The 24,269-nt window shown below is 46.9% G+C and overlaps 1 protein-coding gene across 1 annotated transcript in view; it reads right to left on the bottom strand.

Moving 5' to 3' along the window:
- Nucleotides 1–24,269, bottom strand: part of SUPT6H (SPT6 homolog, histone chaperone and transcription elongation factor) — a 38,220-nt gene that overhangs the window by 5,338 nt on the left and 8,613 nt on the right. Inside the window, exons 2-28 of the mRNA XM_058675576.1 lie at nucleotides 22,690–22,831; nucleotides 21,293–21,451; nucleotides 21,116–21,192; nucleotides 20,578–20,770; nucleotides 20,318–20,402; nucleotides 19,633–19,906; nucleotides 19,185–19,286; nucleotides 18,850–18,966; nucleotides 18,418–18,507; nucleotides 18,141–18,283; nucleotides 12,914–13,062; nucleotides 12,673–12,771; nucleotides 11,784–11,913; nucleotides 11,548–11,698; nucleotides 11,216–11,370; nucleotides 10,856–11,051; nucleotides 10,460–10,599; nucleotides 10,243–10,360; nucleotides 8,631–8,707; nucleotides 8,246–8,381; nucleotides 7,812–7,949; nucleotides 7,569–7,736; nucleotides 6,020–6,147; nucleotides 4,719–4,926; nucleotides 4,177–4,324; nucleotides 3,706–3,848; nucleotides 803–943 (exon numbers count right to left, since the gene is read on the bottom strand). Of these exons, the coding sequence (XP_058531559.1) occupies nucleotides 803–943; nucleotides 3,706–3,848; nucleotides 4,177–4,324; nucleotides 4,719–4,926; nucleotides 6,020–6,147; nucleotides 7,569–7,736; nucleotides 7,812–7,949; nucleotides 8,246–8,381; nucleotides 8,631–8,707; nucleotides 10,243–10,360; nucleotides 10,460–10,599; nucleotides 10,856–11,051; nucleotides 11,216–11,370; nucleotides 11,548–11,698; nucleotides 11,784–11,913; nucleotides 12,673–12,771; nucleotides 12,914–13,062; nucleotides 18,141–18,283; nucleotides 18,418–18,507; nucleotides 18,850–18,966; nucleotides 19,185–19,286; nucleotides 19,633–19,906; nucleotides 20,318–20,402; nucleotides 20,578–20,770; nucleotides 21,116–21,192; nucleotides 21,293–21,451; nucleotides 22,690–22,798 (3,774 nt within the window). The 5' untranslated portion in view covers nucleotides 22,799–22,831. The remainder of the gene's footprint in view (nucleotides 1–802; nucleotides 944–3,705; nucleotides 3,849–4,176; nucleotides 4,325–4,718; nucleotides 4,927–6,019; nucleotides 6,148–7,568; nucleotides 7,737–7,811; nucleotides 7,950–8,245; nucleotides 8,382–8,630; nucleotides 8,708–10,242; nucleotides 10,361–10,459; nucleotides 10,600–10,855; nucleotides 11,052–11,215; nucleotides 11,371–11,547; nucleotides 11,699–11,783; nucleotides 11,914–12,672; nucleotides 12,772–12,913; nucleotides 13,063–18,140; nucleotides 18,284–18,417; nucleotides 18,508–18,849; nucleotides 18,967–19,184; nucleotides 19,287–19,632; nucleotides 19,907–20,317; nucleotides 20,403–20,577; nucleotides 20,771–21,115; nucleotides 21,193–21,292; nucleotides 21,452–22,689; nucleotides 22,832–24,269) is intronic.

The following is a 24,269-nucleotide window of genomic DNA, read 5'->3' as shown; positions in this document are numbered from 1 at the left end:
GCTTCAAGGATGCAATTAAGGCTCACTGCTGTTTGTGGAGGGGAAGCAAACAAATGGCTATTTCTGCACTCATGAAGTGAGCCCTTCTGTTTAGACAATTGCAAAAGCCAGTCACTCTGACGTGGCTCTCCTCTTGAAAACCTGAAGTTCACGTAACCGTGGACTTCTCTCCTTAGCTCTCCCAAGGCCACAGCCTTGAGGGACTCCCAACACTCTATATGAATCAGGCAGATTTGGTAGTGGCTATGTCACTAACAGTGGTCCTGGAAGACGTGAGTTCCTCTGAGGAAAGCAGGCATCTCCTCCCCCATCAGGCACCGCACCCTCAATGTCAAGTGCTGATGGTCTGTGGGGGACCTTACAACTGTAGAGCTCTGGGGCTTTCTCCCAGCCCTTTTCTGCAAAGATCATTGGAAGGTTCCTTCTGATTCCTCTGGTTCTGCCCACAGCTCCTTGTGCCGGGGGCTGTGCCACACATCTCTACAACTCCCAGGCAGTACCCTCTGGCCTTGGGGAAACTTGCAGAATGTTTGTTTCATGGCATGGAATGCTGAACCCTGCTTCCTGCCCTAGACTACACCACAGGAAGACAGCCTGCCTCCAAAAGGCTGGCAACTTGCTGAAATTTCACAAAGGCAGTGAACAAAAGCTGCCATTCCGATGCTTCTCCCTCCAGCTTCTGCGAGCTAGTTAGAAATTCTCTGTGACATACAGCCCGCTGCATCCGCCAGGCACAGAGCACGGCTTCAAAGGGGGCAGCCCAAGCATCAGCCACTCCACCCACAGGCCGCCATTCAGCTACCTTCACACGTTCCTCTGGCCGCTTGACCACTTTGTCACTGAGGAATTTGGTGGGTATGAAGCCAGTGACACCATTATCGAGGCGGGTTTTGACACCGATGGCCTGGCCTGGGCATGAGCCGCTGTCAAAGTGGTTCCAGACCTGAATAAGTCAAGAGGAGAGGTTGATCATCAGGATTCTGGGATTCTTTTGGGTGTTCAGAAAGGGCTGGCTGCCAGCAGGAATTAATTTTGCCAGTGACACTTGGTGCCATGGTCTGAAAACAAAAAAACTCAGAATCTGCACACTCAGGATGCATGCCTGGACTCACAGCTCATGTCTGCACACTGGCTCGACTGAGTCTCATCTCCATGCAAGCCCTGGAAGTATGTTGAACGCCGCCCCCGGTCCCCTGAACCGAGCACAGAAGCATCTCTGTGAGCCCTCTCAGTATAAGCCACCACAGTCACTTAGCACCACCCAGTTTTCTTAGATGCTAGAAAATGGGTAAAATGGGAAAATTCTGTCTTTTCTTGTACTTTCTAACAGGTGAGATTAAAAAAGCTTTTTTGAGGGGCTTTAATGATTGCACATGGTATGAAAGTGGGAAATTATGAAAAGCATGGGGAATGAGCAGGAGCACAGCACAGGGGTCAGGGTGTCGCACTCCAGACTGCAGTGGTTGGTCAAGCAACTGCACCCTCTGCTTGCATTCTAGTTTCCTAGTAACGTACACTGTGTGCAGCAGAGGATGACTTAAGTAACTGGAGTTTGCCTGTTGCAGGACTTTGCAGAGTGAGGGCAAAATACAGGAAAAACTAGTATAGGGAGAATGAAATTGATGGGAGGGGTCAGCACAGTGGCACAGCGGGTAAAGTCACTCCCTGTAAGGTCAGTACCCCATATAGGTGCCAGTTTTAGTCCTGTCTGCTCTACTTCTGATCCATCTCTCCAATATGGACCAAGGAAATGGGCCTCTGAAGTGAGACCAGGATGGAGTTCCGGGCAGGCCTAGCCCCAGCTTAGCAGCTAGCTCTCTTTGTGTAACTCAGCCTTTAGAATACAAAAAGAGAGCCTACAGATAACTTCTAACAAGCATGCATGTCTAGAGACCCTGGGTCTACCTGGTGGCTGAGATTTGCTTAGCTATAAAGTCACCATCTCTTCCCTTAATGTGGTGGAGCTGGGTATCCAGATGACAGACAGGGCATGGGCACTGAGGGGTAAGGCGACTGAGGATGGAGGAAGCACAGAGGAAATTTCTAAGTGGCACACGGGGCGACTCCTTAGTAAGCCTGTATGTGGTCAACCCCTTGTCTTTCTAGATCTAAACTATTTCCATTGCTGCTGCTTTTCTTTTCAGGGGAAAGTTCTTTCATTATAATTTTAAAATACATTTCAGGAAAAAAATACATTTCAGAATAGATAAATATGATTTTTTACTATGTGCCTGGAGCTGTATCACTTCTTTTATAGACAGACCTGATTTTCACAATTAAGTAGGCATATACACACCATATGCACACACACATTTCCACAAGTTATGGAAGTAGGCACACACACACACACACACACAAATACACAAATACACAAATGCAAGCATATATGAAAAAGATTTATCTGCTGATTTACTCCCTAAAGAGCTGCCATAGTCAGGGCTGGGCCAGGCTGGGCCAAAACCAGGAACCTGAAACTCCTGTGCGGTGACAGGGGCCAAGCAAGCACAGGCTTCATCTGCTTTTCTGGGACCATTTACTTAACAGGGAGCTGGATTGGAAGTAGAGCAGCCAGGGCAGGAACCATAAACTCACTGGGTTGCTTCAATCCCAGGCAGTGGTGTTACCTGCAATGCTGTAATGCCAGCACCAAAGTTCATTCGTGAAGCAGCTAAAGAGACTGAGGCCCAGAGAGGCTCAGTAACTTTCCCAAGGCAACTCTCTCATGCTGCAGCCTGTGATCTTTGCCACAATGTCAGTTTCTCTGACTGTGAAACATAATGGGGGGGGGGAGGGGAGAGAAGGGAAGAGAGTAGGAAAACAAAACCACTAATACCTTTTCTCTAGTTTTAGTGTTATAATTTAATTACAGGAGGGTGGTGTTGTGGATGAGGCTCCTACAATGGGCCCCAATCAGAATGCAGGGGCAAGCACTGTGATCCTATACCAAGTCCCAGCTACTCCACTCCTGATCCTGCTTCCTATGATGGGCACCCTGGAAGGCAGATGATGCTCGTGGAGTGTGGTCCTTGCTGCGCGTGTGAGAGATGTGGATGGCCCAGGCTGTTCTGTTTAGGCACTGAGGGAGTGGACCAGCAGGTGGAAGGTCTCTTAATCTTATGTCTCTCTCCCCCTTTTCTTCCAAATAAACACATAAATCTTAAAAAGGAAAAAAAAAAAAAATCAGAATGGGCCAGTGCTGTGGCTCAACAGCTTAATCCTCTATCTACAGTGCTGTAGATTCCATTTGGGTGTCAGTTCTAGCTCCAGCTGCTCTGCTTCTCATTCAGCTCCCTGCTTATGGCCTGAGAAACTAGTGGAGGATGGCGCAAAGCCATTTCCAAAGCAGGTGGGAGACCTGGAAGGAGCTCTTGGCTCCAGAGTGGACGGACTATGGCCGCTGCAGCCACGTGAGGGGGTGAACCCATGGATGGAAGATCTCTCTTTCCTCCAGTCTATATATCTGCCTTTCAAACAAAAATTAAATATTAAAAAGACGAAACAAAACAAAAATTACACCAGAAATGCAGTTGCTCAGAAGTTCCTTATCACCAAACTGAAGAGAAGATATTATCTGGCCTTCCAGGAAATTTGGCAGATAAAGGCAACAGACAGGTTTCCTGCAGTTGCCAGCTCTGACTGGACTTCTGCTTCCCGAGGCAGTGAGTCCATTCACTCAAGGAAATCCGCTGGTACTGTAGCACACACCTCACTTAGTTCGGGGAAGTTGTCCTGCTGACAGAAGGGGCACTGCCACAGCCCTGTCTCATCATTGCGGATGGCCTGGTCGTAGCTCTCACCCTGTGGGCGCCTGTGGGCGATGCCGGTGACACTGCAGATGATGAGCTTTCCTACAGGAAAGGGAGAGGGGAGAGGTGACTCCTTGCCACCAACCTCTGGTGAACCAGCATCCGCCTGAGAGCACCTCCACATGCCGGAGGAGAGAAGGTGGCCTGGAGGAGTGGCTCCTGGGAGGATCCCATGGCAAGCTGGAAGGATGATTTCACCTTGAACCAAATTCTGGCTCCCTGTCATCATTTGACAAGCTCCCAGGACTCTCCCACTGACAATGCAAAGTTGCCTCGTTCTGTGGGATCCCTACTTGATCAGAACACAGTAAAAGCTAAATACACCCACCCAACAAATTGTTTTCCAACTACTACATGTCCCAGCACTTACCAATATAGAAGGTCTCTGGTGTTTCTTTGGTTAACATATTAAAGATCTCTTCAGTGTTGGGTGAGCGGTAGGCTGTCCGGAGGTCCTTATACCGACAGCTCAGCTCTGCCCGGATATCGTACAGTGTGATGTGTTTGTCACCGTAACCCTGGGGGAGAAGCCCACCACCATCAGGAAGGGCCCCCACCCAAAAGGGGGTGGCTGGACAAAGAGAGGCGAGCTGGCTCCTGTCATAGCTTCTATCTTCTTCCCCTCATTTTCCAAGAGACTTTCAATTTGGCCATAGAACACTGTTCTGTAAGAATACATTTCATAGTGTAGGCCTTGACCCTTTGTGCCTTATCAACTATGTAAAGATTATAAAAATAAAATAACAATTTAAAAAATACATTCCACAGAATCCCACTGAGATCTGCTGGCTTTAGAACAAACACACTGAAATCTTCCCTACAAAACCCAGTAGGACATGGGCACTTGCTGCCCAAGTCTCCTAGCCAGGACCCAGGGGATGAGATTTCCTGCCCAGCTTTGCAGTCACTTACCTGCCTCTCCAGCTCTTCAGCAAAGGCATCGAGGTCCAGGTCCTTGAGGCGCTCGGGATTTTCCAAGATCTCTTCCAGAGCTCCTGCAGGATTGGCATCCTCAGCAGACTCATCATATTCCAGGGCATCCACTGCCATCTTCCTGGCCCACTCATAGGTCTCCGGGTGGACACGGGAACCATCAAGAACTTCAATATATGAGTCAGTGCTGGAGGAAAGGAAGGGGCAGATATAGAACAAGAAACTTCAACAACAACCCAAATGTCCACCGATGGGGAACTGGTTAAATAAATAGGGGAACCTTCATACAATGGAATACTATACAGCCATTAAAAAGAATGAGGTAGATCTATGTGTGCTGACATGAAAAGATGGCCACAATATACTGATACGTGAAAAATGCACTGCAAAACACTATGAATCATATGATCCCATTTTTGCAATAAATGGGTAGTTAGTAAATGCATAGCAAAAATAAAATTTAGAAAATTTGTAGTATACATAAAACTGTTACAGTAGTTATTTCTGGGGGGTGGGATTATGGGGGACTTCCACTTTCTGCATAATATTTCTACATGTTGAATTTTACATAATTAACTTGTACAAATCTTATAATAAGATGAAATCAAGAAGGGGGAAGAATTGGCTGCCAGCTGCTTTCCCCCATAAAGCCTTCCCAGGCTGGTCTTGCCCGTGCACTCACATGGACCTATGTTATTCGTGGAGTGTTACAGCAAAGCTGAGTGGAAAATGAAGTTTTAGAACTTGAAGCCTATTTCCCCACTGATTTCCATTACTGTATGAGGAGCTATGAGCCCGTGGAAAAGATCCTCCAAAGACAGAGTTGATAACTTCTGGAGAGGAAGAGGTCAATAGTGAAGTCGAAAGTCCAAGTGAATAGAATTTTCTCTCAAAACAGAACAAATCTCTCCCCCTGCCTCATCTGTTCACACCCCCACATTCCTTCTTCAATGCCCCAGCCATTCCCACCCTCACCTGCCACAGCAAACCATAGCTACAGATGTAGTAAGTTTGCCATTCCGAAATGGAACCTGTGTTTTCTGTCCTTCATTTGTAAACCAAGTTGGTTCTTTATATTTCTCTCACATGAGAAAAGCTTCACATGATTGAGCTGATCTTTTCCATAGGTCAGGGGCTTTGGAATAAAAGGTTCCTAAACATTTCTTTAAAACATTCCTGATTTAAATGGCTTGTGGCCCTCTGATAGCTTTGACCCCCCTGTCACCCCAAAGCAAAACCCCAGGGAATTCCTCCTGGCCCGTCCAGGCAGAGGGCATCACCTGTCCCCCAGGGAGGCTGTGTCAATCTTGAGGAAGCCAGCACAATTCATGAAGACTTTGGGACCCATGTGGCACATGGTGACCAGCTGGGTCCGGCTCTCGAGTCGGGTGTTGTTCTGCTTCAGGATCTGGGGGAGACGGCTGGAGTGAGCCAAGGCATCAGGCAAGCACCACCTCCCCAGCCTGCTTTCTGGTCTCTGCTACCCTTCCACAGAGGAACTAAGCACTAAAGCATAATATCTACCGCTCAAAGTAGTTAAGAGAGTGTGTGAGAGACAGGGAGGGAAGGGGGAGAGACACAGATCTGTCATTCTCAGTTCACTCCTCAAAGGCCCACAGGAGCTGGCCTTGAACCAGGCTGAAGCCAGAGCCCAGAACTCATCACCTGCTACTTCCCACAGATATTTTAGTAGGAAGCAGGACTGGAAGTGAATCCAGCACTAGGATCTGATACTGTATTGTTGTGCAGAAATCTGCTGGGTAAGTTTCAAAAAACTCTTTACTTTTCATTTGAAACATTTTCTATCCCTTGGTTCATTCCTCATGCCAGGCCAAAGCCAGGAGCCTGGAGTTTAACCTAAGTCTCACACATGGGTGGCAGGGACCCAATTCTTGAGCCATCATCTGCCGCCTCAGTAGGAGGCTGGACTGGAAGCACAGGAACAAGGACTGGAGCCAGGGGCCTAGTGCAATAGCCTAGCAGCTGAAATCCTCGCCTTGCACGTGCCAGGATCCCATAGGGGCGCTGGTTCTAATCCTGGCAGCCCTGCTTCCCATCCAGCTCCCTGCTTGTGGCCTAGGAAAGCAGTCGAGGACGGCCCAAAGCCTTGGGACCCTGCACCCGCGTGGGAGACCTGCAAGAGCTTCTGGCATCGGCTCGGCGCGCATCTCCGGCCACTGTGGCCACTTGGGAAATGAACTGAACCAGCAGGTGGGAGATCTTCCTCTGTCTCCTTCTCTATGTATATATATGACTTCACAATAAAAACAAATAAATCTTAGGGAAAAAAAAAAAAAAAAAGACCGGAGCCAGGTACTCCGATAAGGAGGCCGGTGTCCCAAGGGGGGAGTTCACAGTCATGCCAAGCTCCCTCATCTTTTTAAAATATTACATTCATCAATCACTTACCATATGGCCTAAAAGTTAATGATAAAACATGTATTTGTACAACCTTAAACAAAAGAATATCACCAACAATTCTGAAACCCCCTGAACAATGTGCTTTGAATAAAATCCTTTTCCTTCCCATTCGAAAAAAGCCTAACTGTCCTGAGCTCTGCACTGCACATTGCCTTGTCTCTCACCAACGTTTAATCATGGTTGCTAAGTGGCTTGTCCAGGAGTCCTGGTGCGCAGCAGCAGAGGGCAGCTTTAGCCACCACCTGCTCTGAAGCTGGGCTCCTCTCTCCTCGCTCAGTCACTCTTGACCAGCCACCTCACCTCTCTTGACCTGGCTCTTGCCCACCTTTCCAACCATTCTGACCAAGTGTATATCCAGACTCAAGGAAATGGGCAGAATTTAAATTTTCTGATTCAATGTAAGCGTACCTTCAGGAGATGAGTCCCTTTTCGAGGCCCTAGGCCACAGACATATTGGATCAAGGCCTGGCTGTAAGGGTGGGCAATGGCACGGTTGACATCGACTCCAACCTCATTGACTCGGTTGATGAACTCACAGTATAAGGCGCTGAGTAAGTCTTCTTTCACAACATGTTCCTGTTGACGCAGCAGACAGGGGTGAGGTTTCCAGGCCTTTGCGCCCACTAAGGCCTGGCTGTCAAGTTCACTCACCTGTAATGGGTGAAACTTGAGACACAGGATATCTTCATCACTGCTGCACACTTGGGCAAACTCAATCAGAGGGTCCTGGATGCGCCGGGCCAGGGAGACCGCCTGCCTCAGCACGGGAGGGTAATCCCGGAACTCTGCCTAGAGTCAGACAATGGTGAGCAGGACCTTAGAGAGCCTTCAGTGTCAAGATCAACACAAAATTCAAATCATTCTGGCGTGAAGCCACACTCTCCTCTCTGGAACCCTTTTTCCTGGAACCAATTTACTCTGTGGGGCTACCAATCTAAGCCCTAACTGTGAAAATGGAAAACTTCTGCCTGAGCAATGAACAGGTGGAGACCTGAGCCCCTAATAAACTTTGTTCCCTATTAAATCTCTCTGGAACATATTTAGCATTCGCTTGGACAGGCCTTCGGGGTGGGGCCCAGCATTACCTCTGACTTTTTGCTGTTCATATAAAGAATTGCCAGTTCGTTGTCAACTAGCTCCACGCCAATAGAAGACAGCTGCTGGCCCTGGTCCAGCTCATGCACAATGCGCTTCACGTCCTCAATCAACATTTGGGCATCCCTGAGAGATGAGGAGTCTTGGTCAGTGGGTGTATTTTCTCAGGGATGGGGGGACTGGGATGGTGTGGGGGAGGAAAGGGCTTTAAAGACAAGAATGATTAGCATCCCCATGGATGCCTCCTGAAATATGAACATGCTTCATGGGACACGCCTGTCTTCATGATGACTGGCCAGATCCCACAGTAATTAACAAGTGATTTGCGGCTCAGAGCTTTAAAGTAAGCCTTGATCAATCCCCTGGAGTCCCTACCTGTTTTCTCCTGCAATTGTCACCACATGAGGCTTCTTGTTCAGCAGAAATTTCTTTAGTGTTTCAATGTCTTGAGCCTGGATTGGAAAGAATTAAAGCGGTCTGTGAAGATGGAGAAGTCAGGCAGTAAGCGATCCTAACTAGACACCTTTCGATCTTACAAGACTAGAAAACAATGAAGCTAGAAGGCTCTCAGATTATCTAGTCCAAGCTGCTCTTGGCTGGCTGCCATGCCACCCTGCCTCAGCTAGCGTCTCACTCCACACCACCAACCACCTATGAAGGATGGACAGTCAGGACATGGTTCCCTTTGATTGTCAACTAAAATCTCTGTCTAGTATTTAAGCCACATGTCCTGGTTTTTATCAAGCAAATGCACTTGCCCTCTTCTGGGTGAGGACCGTATGGAAAGGCTGACACAATCAGAATGTCTCCCAAGGCTTCTCCTGTAAGATGCCTAGCATCAAGTTAAGTTCTTTATGAACTAGCCTCTAGCATCTGCACGTCATCATGGCTTTAGTGGATGTGTACTTTCACAACAGTGCCAAGCTCTGCAGCACATCTGAGTATAGCAAAGTAAGGTACAGCACAGCATGGCACTCAATGCATTAAGACTGCAAAGCCTCATCTGGGCCCTGGGGAGCTCCTCACCACCGACATTCCTGTAAAGCACGTGACCTCTAGCCACAATGCTGAGATGTCCTGTTTTCCCAAAAGCACGGCACATCTTTTTGCTTCTTGGGTTGACTCCAACTTTCACATACTCTTATTTTTCCAAGTAGAATTCAACACTTCTCTGTCACTTTCTCAAATCCAGCTGTGCGTTGGGGGGTGGGAGTCTGGGGGAGGGGCAGGCCAAAATCTCAAATTAAAAAAAAGAAAAATTCAGCTGGACTATAAGTAAACAGCCTGTAGTGATGTGGGCACCGCAAAGACCTCACTCCTCTTCCAATACAAACCGTAGCTCCCATGTTATCTAAGCAGGACACGAATCAAGGAGACTGGCCCTGTGACTTTGGTACTAACATGCCAGTGTTTCCCAGGATTCTCTTAACTTGAGGCCTATGCTTGGGCTGCAGTCAACAGAATACTCTGGGTCTCATTTAAACATACCATTGCCTGACAGGCCTATTCTGATATCCTCATCTCCACTTGCAGATTTTTTTTTTTAAAGCTAGTTGTTAAGAAAGTTTTTCTTAGAATGGGGCTCTAGGATAAAAGTATTTAGTAGTAAACAATCTGAATAAACCCTAACTCCTCTTTCCATGGAGAAAGAGATACAGAAAGGCTTATGTGGGCACTGAGCTGGCTTCACGCCTCAGTGGCTTTGCTCTTGGAACAGTCTGACCCAGATGCTGGTAATAACAGAGGCAATAAAGCAAGGTCCAGAAGCACACAAGGCCTCAGGACTGGCTGCAATCCAGGAGGGAATTCTGCACTGGAAGACCTGAGCGCCATCTGCTGTCTGTGAGAAGGCAGTTTATCTGCAGGGATGAGCAGCCAGTGACCAGAGCAGAGATAATTCGTCTTCCACGGGATGTTGCTCAGATCATAACCTTACTTCCATGGAAACATGTGCTGATGTACACTTGGTAGCCTATGCCAGACTTGCCTTCTTTTCCCGCTCTTCCTCTCTCCACGCAGTCCGCCGTTTGGTAAAATGCGGGAGCCGCAGAAAGTCTGTCACTTCTCCTTCACCATTGACCAGAGCACAGAAAACAGGGTGGTCTCTGACAGACAGAAAAACAACAATGCAATCATCAGCACAGGGCACTGTGAAGGAAGACACAGAAGAGAAGGCGCTGGGAGGGCAAGGACAGACAGCCTACCGGGCAGAAGAGAAAGCAATGCCCAGGACGCGAATGCCCTTCCCTTGGTTCTCATCCATGAAGTCGTCATCTTCCTCCACCTGCTGATCTGGTCGGTAGGGTGCTACCCTCAACCAATTGTAGAGCTTTCGGCTGCAGGCCTGGGGAAGCAACATACCAGACTGAATGGGTAAGGAAATGCAGGCACGCAAGTACAAGGGTTTGCATTCATGTGTGCACATGTTCCACGTGTGTATGTATAAAGTAGCAAGAGGCTCCTGCAGTGGAAAGGCCATGGAGGTGAACCCCGTGGTCTTGTTGGCGTTGCCTCTCCCTTTGTGTGGCCCCAGAGATTCTTCATGAGCTCAAGGCTCTGGACTGGGGAAATGACACTAGAGGCAATGAGTCTGTCCTCACCTTTATGACATACTCCTTGGCTTCAGACAGCAGCTTGTTCTTGAGCTCTTTGGCCATCTGCACATATAGAAACTGCTGTAAAGCTCGCTCGATGGCCATGGTGCGTTGCCGGTTCCACTCCTGCACCTGGTGGCTGAACTCATCTCTGTAGTAAAACTGTTTAATTTCTTCAAAATACGTCTGGTCATTGCCATAGCTAAAATGAGACAGAGCCATGGTGTCAGGGATGGACAGAAGTGGCACCCAAATGTCCCTGAGTGCTCAGTTCTGAAACTGTGGTCCACATTCCTGAGGACCTTTCTCTTTACCAGATTCCTTACCCAGCATCCCCCAGAGTCCCTAGGCCGGAATTTTGCTTACCCTTCCACTCCCTTCATATCTATGCTGATGTCAATGGTCAGCAGCCCTTCATCTTCAGCAAGGCCTATCTTGAGGAACTGGTCATCTCTCAGTTCTTTAACAGGTTTATTCTTTAAGTATTTGAAGGAATAAGCATAGTGGGCCTCATCCACATCCTGTGTGCAACAACACGGAATTAGGACCTTGTGGATAGGCTGGGATTGGGATTGGCCCTGGGGTAAAGAGCCTGCCTCTCAACTCTTAAGCAGATGGCTCAGCTAAGCAGAAAGCAAGCAACTCATTTCAATCAGAGCTGGGCCACGACTTGAATCCAAGCCCTTCACCCCGCTCACCTTTCTACCTTTCTTGGTGGGGGTTATATTGAGCTTGGCTCTCTCCTGGAAGGTTTGCCTTAGGACCTGCCGGACAAGGGGTTCACGGGCAATCTGTAGGGCTACCATGTAGCGGGCCCCTTCCAGCACAGCTTCTGGAGTAGGGAACTGGCTGTGGGGAAAATGGTGCAGCTGCAGGATGAGGGAGTCCTGATGCTCAGGCCCCCTCTCCTGCCAGCCACCAGCTGCATGCCTACCTACACACATAATCCTTAGCCAACTCCAGGGGCTCAGCAGGGAACTGCTCTGTTTCATGTCGCTGGTAGCTGTCCCGAAGGTTCTCCCCAAATTGCTCGGGTGTAAGCCCAAACTTTTTGGCCAGACCATCTGAAAAACACCAGGAAGAGTGGAAAGTAAGGATGACCCTTGGCCTTCAGAGTCTGAAGTACCGATTTTGGACACTAAAGGGACTATGAATAACTGAATAAACAGGACTACATTGCTAATAAATAAAGCAAACAAAAAACAAACAAACAAAACAGGTTGGCAGTGTGGCCTAGAGGTGTTCAGCTGCTTTCTGCAATGAGGCATGTCATAAGGGAACACTGGATTGAGTCTCAGCTGCTCTGCTTTCAATCCAGCTTCCTGCTCACATGCTGGGGAAAGCAGATGACAGATCAAGGGCTTGGGCTCCTGTCACCCATAAAAGAGACCAGAATAGCTTCTGGCTCCTGGCTTCAGCCTGGCCCAAATCTAGCTATTGTAGCCATTCACAGAATAAACCAGCAGATGGAAGATACAATTTTGTCTCTCTCCTTTCTCTGTTGCTCTTTCTTTAAAAGGAAAAGAAAAATCAAACTGACGGTGCACCCTTGATAGGCCGTTACTGAGCAGAAGAAACTGGGACATCTTCTGGGATGGCTCTCACACGCTGGGCCTGTTTTCCACCACTCTGGAAAGGCGGACCATTTCCAGTGGCAGAGCTGAGAAGAAGGAGCAAGTGTTTAGAGCAATCATATACTAGGTGGTTCAGGACTGGACTGATGGATCCAGATAGCCTGCTCTCTTTGTAGCCATGTGTCCTTTTGGGATCACTTCCCTCACTCTAGGCCACAATGCCCATATTCTAAAGAAGCTGGTTTTTACCTAGCCCAGCACTCTGACAGATGGTGTACATGTCTCGGCGGGAGGCCTGCTTGAGCTCTGGGCCTCTCTGCTCCTCATCTTCTGCCTCCTCACCTTCACCTGGGGAGAAAATAAGTGGTGTTCTGATTTCCCACTCTCCCAAGCATCAGACACAGAGGGGACACCCCAAGGCACCCAAGGAAGGGCATCCTTGGAAATGCCGTAGCCATCAGCCTCCTGGGCTTGCTTTTCTGGCACTCACCTTCTTCATCTCCCTCTTCCCTCACACGCTTCTGCTTCTTGCGGCTAGCCTTGGCAGCATTCTGCATCTTAGGAATGTCGCGGCCATAATATAGCAAGAAGTGGTTATAAACATCTTTTAGCTCATCCATTGACTGTACATCTTTGAGTCTGAAGGAACACAGAAGTAAGTTGTAACTGGTGAAGGAGTGGACCTATTGTAGCTATTAAGAAGTCCCAATCCCCAGGAAGCAAGAACACAACTCAGATACATGCCTATATGAGAACTTAGAAACAATTGCAGAGAAACAGAACTGAAAGAGGCTTATCTGGGGACAAAATGCATGTATGTGCATATTTATATACATTGAATATATACATTAAATCTGTTTAGCTTTTTCAAGAATTTTTTTTTTGACTGGCACAGGCAAAGCCTCCACATGTAATATCAGCAATCTGATACAGGCACTGGTTCAAGTCCCGGCTGCTTCACTTTTGACTCACGGTTAATGGCCTGGGAAAGCAGCAGAGGACCGCCCAAGTTTTGGGCCCCTGCACCCATGTGGGAGACCCAGAAGAAGCTCCTGGCTTTGGACTAGCTTAGCTCTGGCTATTGTGGCCATTTGGGAAGTGAAGCAGCAGATAGAATATTCTGATACTCAGACATACTACAGAGCAGTGGTTATCAAAACAGTCTGGTATTGGTACAGAAACAGAGAAGAAGATCAGTGGAACAGAATAGAAACACCAAAAGGGAATCCACACATGTATAGTCAACTAATCTTTGACAAGAAAACAGAAAACAATCCAGGAAAAAACCTGGTCTATTCAACAAACGCTGTTGGGACAACTGGATAGCAGCTTGCAGAATAAAGAAGCAAGACCCGCACCTGTCGCACTATACAAAAATCAGCTCTAACTGGCTCAAGGACCTAAATCTACACCCAGAAACCATCAAACTATTAAAGGAAAACATAGGAAACACACTCCAAGATATAGGAACAGGGAAAGACTTCTTAGAAAAGACACCTAAAGCAAAGGCAATCAAATCCAAAATGAACAAATGGGACTACATCAAACTAAAAAGCTTCTGTACAGCAAAGGAAACAATTAACAAAGTGAAGAAACAACCAACAGAATGGGAGAAAATTTTTGCATTCTACACGAGTGATAGGGGACTAATATCCAGAATCTACAAAGAGCTTCAGAAACCCAGGGACAGTAAAAAAACAAACCCTGTAGCAAAATGGGCAAAATAAATGAACAGACATTTCTCAAAAGAACAGATTCAAATGGCTAACAGACATATGAAAAGATGCTCAGGCTCTCTAGCCATCAGAGAGATACAAATGAAAACCACCTTGAGGTACTACCTAACTCCAGTGAGACTGGCCCACATTCAGAACTCGAAAAACAACACCTGCTGGCATAGATGTGGGGAGAAAGGCACCCTCCTTCACTGCTGGTGGGAGTGTAGGCTAGTACAACCACTGTGGAAATCAGTATGGAGAGTGCTTGGAAAATTGTAAATAAACCTGCCAAATGACCCAGCAATCCCACTCTTAGGAATATACCCAAAAGGAGTGAAATCTGCATATGAGAAGGGGATCTGTAATCCTGTATTTATAGCAGCACAATCTACAATAGCAAAGTTATGAAAACAAAACAGATGTGCGTCCAAGGAAGAGTGGTTAAATAAACTGTGGTTGGGCCCGGCGGCATGGCCTAGCGGCTAAAGTCCTCGCCTTGAAAGCCCCGGGATCCCATATGGGCGCCGGTTCTAATCCCGGCAGCTCCACTTCCCATCCAGCTCCCTGCTTGTGGCCTGGGGAAGCAGTCGAGGACGGCCCAAGGCTTTGGGACCCTGCACCCGCGTGGGAGACCTGGAAGAGGTTTCAGGTTCCCGGCTTCGGATCGGCGCGTACCGGCCCATTGCGGCTCACTTGGGGAGTGAAACATCGGATGGAAGATCTTCCTCTCTGTCTCTCCTCCTCTCTGTATATCCGGCTTTCCAATAACAATAAAATCTTAAAAAAAAAAAAAAAAAAAAAGAAAGAAACTGTGGTACATCTACTCTATGGAATATTATTCAGCTATTAAGAAGAATGATATTATTCTATTTAAAACCAGGTGGTCCCAACTAGAAGCCATTATGCTCAGCGAAACGAGTCAATCACAAAAGAACAAATACCATATATTCTCTCTCATATAAGGAGGCCAACATGAAAAGTGTAACTCCAACAGTCCAATCTATACTGTTTTTTTTTCTTTTCGGTGATTATCTGTTTGCTCTTTTGGCTGTATCTCATATGTTTTGATGTTTTTATGTCAGTTTGTTTGCTTCCAAATAATCTCTATTCTCTAGTAGAATTCATCCAGTGCTCATGAAGTATATGATGGCATCACATTTCCCAAAAGACTTCTGTGTTTCCTTTTAGTTAAGCATGTGTTGCTTACTCAGTGGCACATTATTTTAGCAAGGTGCTACAATTTGTTGTTGATGTTGTTGTTGTTGTTATTGTGATCGATGTGGCTGTTATGAAATGATGTCAATCCAAAAAACAGTAATATTATCTCAACCCCAAACAGCCTGTATCTCATGCAATAAGATATTGTGAAGTAACCAATGATATGAGGCAGATTGCTTATGATCTACATCAAAGAACTGTAAAACCTAATGTACTTGTAAGGCCCCATGATACTTGGAAATGGGGAGGGAGAGCAGAGAAATCTTACATCACCCTAGAAGGTGTGAGGAAGACGGGAAATATAACCTATCAGGATCATAACTGGTAACTCATAGACAACAGACTCGAAGTAGCATTAGACAATAGCAAAACTACAAAGGCAAATGGGGGAATCAGGAGTAATCCTAACAACCTCTTAACAGGAGGTCATGCGCATAGAGCAGGGAGGGGTTCCCAGAGTGGAGCAGGCGGACAGGAGGAGGCTTTTATCCCAAACCTGAAGACTCCTAGATCCTCACCAAGGACTATCAGTATGAGCACCGAGGACTACATCCCTACTGCCAAGGAGACCACAGGGAAATGGAGTGCCTTCGGAGACCAAGAACTCCGAGGTCACCCACCACCAATTGGATCTACCACATGGGATGGAAGCCCAAATCCTGCCTTGCAGGATCCAAGGTCATTGGAACAACAACCAGGATCCCTGAGTGGTCTGCAGAGACAGAAGAACAGTAAACTTCCTTCAGGACTAGGGAGAGGAGCTTTCTCTGGTCCTTGTCTGCTTCCAATTTTGGGTCCCCACCCCCTCTCATAGTAACCATCAGGAGCGCTCCAGAAACCCCTCAAAACAAACAAACAAAACTAGAATAGATAGACAGAGAACAACAAGGAAAGGTTAGAAACAGACAGGATACGTTCAGCGGGGATACACTTATAACTCACTGGGTGGGACACAAAGATTAGTTACTCCTCACTGGGGTATGGAAGATTTCTCTGCACACCCCTCCTAAACATGCTCACCTAAACAGTTGACATATATCCTGTTACAATTATAGTTAGACCACCTGAAAAACAGCCAGGTTCAGCGAAAACGTGCTTCAATGCTATAAACTGCTAAATACTAAAATTAAAATAGGCATGAGACAGCTGAATAGCAATCTAAGCCATTTTAAGGTGTATAGAACACAGTTGAATATAAACCAAAATTGAAATGTCTATGAAGAAGTCACAGGTTGTGGTTGAGAACCTGCATCTTCCTATTAACATATTGGTTAATCAATACCATGTCAATTAATGCCACAATGTTGTAAATGGTTGAAAATATTATGTTGGGGCTTTTAATTGATTGGGATGATACTCTGCCGGCTCGACCTTCAGACCAGAGATGGTCTCACCAAGAAACCATTGAACTTACCAGGACAATATGATGCTGGACTTTATGCTTGGTAAATACCTCCAATGAAAGAATGTCAACTGAATTTGAACTATGGAAATGCAACAAGGTGGAGCAATCCGCCAAGGGGGGAGGGTGTGGGGAGGGGCGGGGGGAATCCCAGTGCATAAAAAATGTATCAGAAAATGCAATGTAATTAATTTAAAAAGATGAAATGCAATAAAAATGTAAAAAAAAAAGATCTTGATGCTCTTTCTATGTAATTCTGCCTTTCTAGTAAAAATAAATCTTTAAAAAAGTTCAAAGTTCACCTGACAGAGGGGAGAAGAAGAAGAGATGACAGATTTTTTGACTCTCTGGTTCATGCGCCAATGGCTACAATGCTGGGATTGGGTCAAGCAGAAGCCACGAGCCTGAACTCATAGCTCTCCTATGTGTGTGGCAGGGGCTCAGGCATTCAGGATATCTTCTGCCACTTTCCAAAGTGCATTAGCAGGGAGGTGGATTGGAACTGGAGCTGCTGATGGGGTGCCATTCGCTTAAGGGTTATTAACTCAGAGCACCACATCACCAGTCCCTTGGCTTACATTTTCATATTAAACACTTTCCATGAACTTTATAAAGATCTCTTGCATGCATGCAATTAAAGTTCCTTTTACCCACAAATAAATCTTTTTAATTCACATTTCCACACGAGTACCCTTTTTATTCTCCAATAACAGGCTTATAACAGCTCTAACAGACATATAATTGCAAATAAGGTATCTAAAAGAAGGACTAGTTCACCGTAAGGAATGGCTGGTGGCTGTTAGAAATGGAAGCAAGAGGTCAGCACTGTGTTTGGACAGCCCGCGTTTTTGGCCCTCTACACCCAAGTGGGAGAATAGGAAGAAGCTTCTGGCTTCAGCCTGGCCCAGCCCTGGCTACTGCGGCCTTTGCAGAGTGAACCAGTAGATAGAGAATCTCTCTGTCTCCCTCAATCTCTTTTTTTCAAATAAATGTTGGGGGGTGGAGGGAAAGGAAAAGAAAGGGAAAAAACCAAGGCCGTACTTCTCTACTGTGTTCCTTTCTCCCACACCTCATCATCACTACAGGCTCACCATGCTGATTCTGATTCTAATTTGTTAGTTTTATCTATGTGGAATAAATGCAGAGACCAGCAAATATAAATATCATAATTAACAGTTAACTCCTTGCTAAATAAATGTGCTTATCTTCCGTATATAAAACAGGTACTACAATGCATTTGTTATCAGAAGAATCCCTCTTCATGGGATGAAGACAGCAAGCGAAGGCATGGGGTTGTGCTAACTCTGCAAAGCAGCACTGGACCTGAGAGACTTAGCTTGGTCTCACTGAATAAACCCCGCACAGCAAGTGCTACCCACCTTTCCATGTCAGTGGTGTCCAGAGCTCGGATGCCATCAGCAAGAGGTTTGTCAGGATCTGCAGAGATCTGCTCATATTGGTAAGCCTGCATCTTCTCAAACAGGCGCGTCAGGTTCTCCTTACGGATCCTCAGCTGGGTCCACTAAAGTAGAGCAGCACAGGAATGAGGGCTACCATTCTTCACCAGGAGACCCAGGTGGGGAAGGCACGAGGACCTGACAGGTCACCAGGGAGCAGGGGTGCAAAACCCAGCCCCAAGTCATGCTACCACATTACCTTTTCATCCCACTGCCACACTCTCCACAGGTCATTGATATGCAACTCGGGCTCCACATACTCCTTTCGGTAGAAGGCTATGAAAGGCACCTGGGTGACAAGGAGACTACAGTTACCAGAAGAAAGATCGTCAAGGTCCTCCTCCGCCAGACTAGAGAGCTCCAGAAAATTTAATGGTCAGAAGCTCAGCCTCCCTCATGCCACCTACACAGGGCATAGTGCCACCTCCAACAAAGGACAATCATGCTGCAGATAGGGCTGTACTGTCATTTTAATTACTGAAGATTTCTTTCTGCTGCTAGCACTCTAGTAGTAGGACCATTCCTGAGACAAGAGGAAGGAGTATTCCCACCGTGACTTGGGTGCGTCTACCCGTTCCCCATCTCTTAACTGAATTTTCTCTCAATTGTATGCTAGAGCACCGGGCACTACCTCAAAATGCTGATTTCGCATGAAGCCTAGGGCTTCTTTGATTTTCTGAATTGTGCTGGGTCCTTTTCGACTGAAACTGCTTGTTGGCTGTCCTCGATCTAGGTAATCACAGCTTTCCTATGGTAGGAAAAGGACAAAGAAACAGTCACAATTAACCTATTTTGTCGTAAAAATCTCTCTCTCTCTCTCTCTCTCTCTCTCACACACACACACACACACACACACACACACACACACACACACACACACAGTATAGGGCAAAAAGTGAGTGGTTCTCCATCTTAATGAGGTGGTTTTTTGGTTCATTTCACAAGTTGAGAATCTTTTTTGAGTACCTGTAAAGAAATAGTTGGTGTGGCAAAGGCATTCCTGTAAATCCAGTCAGCTTCCTCCTCTAGCTCATCATCTTCAGCCGCCTTGACTGGGATGGAACGGAGCTGTAATAGGCAAGACAACAGGGTTACACACTGACTCCACACTGCATCCGATTCAGGGAAACTATATACCATGTTCAGACATAAACAAGCACACATTTCTAGTACTTGGTATCACTCTGTTCTGGCATGAAACAACCACTTCATAAAGCTAATCAGTCCAAGTGCACTTTATGAAGAACCATAAGCAACATGAAATCACCAAAAGCAAGGTAAGATTCTCTCTTCCCTCCTCTGGGAAATCCGTTCAAACACATGCTGGATACTACTCAGTGTCAGAATGCTGCTAGACAGCCTGCCCGTTTTCAGATGAGGGACTGGCAGCAGGCAGAGGCTGGGGATCTCCTACCTGGAACCTCTCTGGTAGGTCCGTGGCTCGGATTTCATTGTCCTGATCTGTGAGGTGGCTGCTTTCCAGCTCACTGGGTTCATACATCTCAAAGATGCTTCTGCGGCTCACTCGCTTCTTGGTGGTCTTCTTGGGGCGCACTCGGATTTCACCCTCGGCTTCATCATCTTCATATTCATACTCTTCCTCTAGTTCTTCATCATATTCATTGTATTTTTCAAATTCATCATAGTCGAAGTCCACGCCGAAGATCTCTTGGGCTTCTTGCAAGGCTCTGTAGGTGAAACCCAGAGGCAGTTGGCGTCTTGAGAGAGAACTGCCCAGACCCTTCACTTGTTCCAGGAAAGCTAACAAGTTCTGGGGAGAGGAAATTAAAGAACCACCATAGAAGAAAAGGATTAAGCTGGGGGATATTTATGGGTAACCTATTGTTTGTGGGAGGCTAAAAAGCCCATCTCTGGCTTTGCCAGTGACAGGAGGCAAGGATGAACCTATGCTCTGCTCAATGGATCCCTCTTGGGCTAAGACATTACATAACCTCTCCTCCCAGTGAAAGCAGTCATTGCCTAGTACAGGTTAGTTCAAACATGAAAGCAGGAGGACTAAGAAACTGCAGTAGGCCTCTGACCTTCGACAGCCCACTTCTCGATGCCTCCAATGCTACCCCTGAGTAGACCCGACTCACGCGTCTGTGTATCCAGGAAGCTTTTTCCGCCACTTAGGTTTCTTCAGAGGCTGACCATCATCATCCACAATGAAGTCGTCAATATCTAGGAAGAGAACGGAGGGTTAGTGCTTAGGGGCCACAAGGATCCCGAAAAGATCCCTTCTTTGGCTCAAATGCTGGGGACTGCAGTTGAGGGATGCCTTCTCAGCCTGTTCCTAGGGTCAAGAAATCCCGGTGCCCACTCAAACACCAGTTCATCTCCGCCAAGTGCCACATACCTGACTCTTCATCATCCTCTTCTTCCTCCTCTGGAGGAGCCATGGGAGCCTCCACGGCCTCCTGCCCCTCTTCCCCTTCCCCATCCTGGAAGATTTCCTCGGCAATCGCCTCCTTTTCATGTTCTTCCTTGCCATATTCCTCCTCGTCATCGTCCTCATCATCTGACATTTTTTTGACACGCCGGTACTTTTGCTAGGGATGAGAAGAGCTGCCTCATCAGGGTCTGAGGGATCCAGCACAGGGAAGCCTGTTTTCCTGTCTCATTCCCATTTTCCTGCCACAACAATGCCAGCGAAGGAAGGTGGGAAAGAGCTTGCTGGAACTCAAGTTCAAGGTCTATTCTTGAAACTGTATGACAAGCTTTCCCTTAAGAGGCACCCAGATCTGAGGTGCAAAATTAACCCCAGCAACATGACAACACTGAACATCATTGTTTCCAATGTTCCCCAAACTATTCTTTGTGGATGTGCCTCCTCTCCCAGTGAAAACATCCCAAGAGCTTTCGGTTCATCCCCCTGGAACAAGTAATATACTTACTCCACGTTTGACTTTGACACCCAAATTCTCCTCAATGAGGTCAAAATCATCATCCTCCAGGCGGTCATCAAAAGATGCTGAAAGTAACCCACAAAGCTGTTACCCATGGTAATGCAAGTCTTTCCCCCACTCTATCCTCTTAACCATCCCAATCTAAGAAAAGGATAAATTACTCACTGCGTTTTCTCTTCTTATGTCCGACATCATCTTCTGAGTCGCCAGAATCACTGCCCTCATCCTCCTCCCCCTCCTCTTCATCATCATCATCATTGATAAAGCCTTTCAGATTGCCTTGTTCATCTTGATCATCTAGGTTCTCTTCCTCTTCCTCCTCATCTGGAAAACATGCAGTTATGAGGCATGGAAACTGGGGGGCCACTTGATTAGCTGCGCCCTCTGTCTGTTCTGACCTGGTGCCGCAAGAACTCTTCTGACTCATGGAAAGATGCAAAACATGGCCATGATTTAGAGCAGTATTGGCGAGGAGGTTTTCTCTCCTGCAGTCACCATCTGTCCTCAAGAAAGGCTTCCTCATCACTCTTGCTCCTCAAAGTCATTATCAATAACCTTATCTTCTTCAGTTTACTAACTCTGTAGCTGTAGCTCCCTCTTTCATTTTTATTATTTAACTTGAGAAACTTGACAATCTACTGGTTCACCTCTCAAATGCCTGCAATATCTGGGAGAACTTAAGCTGGGAACCAGGAACTCAATCTGGGTCTTTCATGTGGGCAGCAAGAAATCAGGCACTTGACCCATCACTGCTGCCTCCCAGGGTCCATATGCTTAGGAAGTTGGAACTCCGACGTGAAATACAGGCATCTTAACCAAGTGGGTTAACTGCTATCCCTAATTCCTGACACCAATTCTTTTATTTATTTTATTCATTTATTTATTTTTAAGATTTATTATTATTGGAAAACCGGATATACAGAGAGGAGGAGAGGCAGAGAGGAAGCTCTTCCATCCGATGTTTCACTCCCCAAGTGAGCCGCAACCGGCTGGTGCGCGCCAATCCGATGCTGGGAACCAGCAACCTCTTCCAGGTCTCCCACACGGGTGCAGGGTCCCAAAGCCTTGGGCCGTCCTCAACTGCTTTCCCAGGCCACAAGCAGGGAGCTGGATGGGAAGTGGAGCTGCCGGGATTAGAACCGGCACCCATATGGGATCCCGGGGTGTTCAAGGCGAGGACTTTAGCCGCTAGGCCACGCCGCCGGGCCTGACACCAATTCTTTTATAAAATACACATTTCCCTTTCACCCGTTAAAGTCAGCTCATGGTTCTACTTTGCTCATAATTCTAAAGGCTGGGTTTGGCCAGAAGTGGGATATATATAAATACTAACACGGGTAGGTCTGAAAGAAGGAAGCACACATTGCGCTGGGTTTCCTGTCTGCCTCCTCCTACAACAGTGAGTCCCTGTTCCTGTTCCTGTCCCCAGTTGCAGCCACAGTGCCCAGCAGACGGCAGTGCTGTGTAACCAAGCCCGTGCTCAGCCCCAGCCTCTCAGCCGAAACCCAAGCACCCAGAGAGCAGCAATGGTGGAGAGCAGTTTGCAGCTGGAGCCTCCTCACCATCATCCTCCTCTTCCACGAACTTCTTCGTGACTCGGGGCACCACCTCGCCATCATCATTGTATTCTTCCTCCGACTCCTCAGCCTCGCTTTCAACAAAATCTGACATTGTTGCAGCTTTTCACAACCTTGAAGAGGGTGACTAGGAGAGGGAAGCGGAGATAAACAAAAAAGTCAGACCCATGGTTTCACAGAGGGATTTTAAATCTGTCAACAAAGAGCCTATCGGCGATCTGCCATGGATCTGCCCAGCCACTGCCTCCACTGCGTCCCTTTTCTATTCTTTTCCAGGGTTATTCCTTTCATGGGTTTATACTTTCATTAAGAAAGCAATCAAAGGGTCCAGGGCAGTAGCCTACTGGCTAAAGTCCTTGCCTTGCACTTGCCAGGAGCCCAAATGGGCTCTGGTTCGTGTCCCGGCAACCCCGTTTCCCAAGGGTTTGGGACCCTGCACCGCGTGGGAGACCCAGAAGAAGTTCCTGGCTCTTGGCTTCGGATTGGCTCAGCTCTGACCATCGCTGCCACTTGGGGAGTGAATCAGCGGACAGAAGATCTTCCTCTCTGTCTATACAACTTTCCAAGAAAAATGAAAAAGAAGCAGTCACAGTGGAAATAAATCTCTACCAACTTTTTTACCCAAAGAATTTGACTTACCAGGTGCAGGCAGAAATGAACAGATAAGGAAAGAAAACTAATGCTGAGATAACAACATAGGTGAGAATATGGTGGCAGTGAGATCACATGACTTGTTACAGGACATTTAGGAAATGCCAACTTTGTGAAAGATGCTTTCAAATACAATGTACCTGATTTTTTGCAGGCATAAAATAAAAAGTCTTTTTAAATGGCTTCAACAGATACAGAAAAAAAAAATGTGGAAATAATAGTCTTACTCATTTTCCTGTAGCCCTTGAACCTTTGAGACCCAATTAACTATGTAAAGATCATCAAAAATAAAGGAAAATAAAAAAATAAATGACTTCAAGAAAACAATATTAACAAACTTGAGCCCACCTGTGTACTGTCTGAGAGCTTCTGGGTAGCAGGGGGGCATCTTTAGAAATGTTAGACCATGACTTACTTACGTCCCCTGTAAAGAACTCTAAGGCTAACCCTCTACCTGTGACATTGGAATTCCAAAAGGATACCAATTCGAGTCCTAGCCGTCTACTTCCAATCCAGTTCTCTGCTAATGTACCTGGGAAATCAGTGGAGAATGGCACAAGTGCTCGGGCCCTTGCATTTACTTGGGAGACACTAAAGAAGCTCTGGGCTCGGGCCCGGCGGCGTGGCCTAGCGGCTAAAGTCCTCGCCTTGAACACCCCGGGATCCCATATGGGTGCCGGTTCTAATCCCGGCAGCTCCACTTCCCATCCAGCTCCCTACTTGTGGCCTGGTGTAGGAGGACATTGTGACCATAGTCAGGGAGCACAGGATTACAGTTGATGGGACAATATTTGTATGGTAAACAACTGAATGGATGTCTTGTGTGTGACTGATTGGATATCCTTTGCATGAGAACAACTGTATGGCTACCTTTTGTATACCTGATGAGATATCATTTGTATAAGAACAGTTGA

This window comes from Ochotona princeps, chromosome 17 (genome assembly GCF_030435755.1).
Source record: "Ochotona princeps isolate mOchPri1 chromosome 17, mOchPri1.hap1, whole genome shotgun sequence".
NCBI lineage: Eukaryota > Metazoa > Chordata > Mammalia > Lagomorpha > Ochotonidae > Ochotona > Ochotona princeps.
The sequence above is the reverse complement of the archived record's forward strand: the minus strand, read 5'-3'. Positions and strand labels throughout refer to the sequence as shown.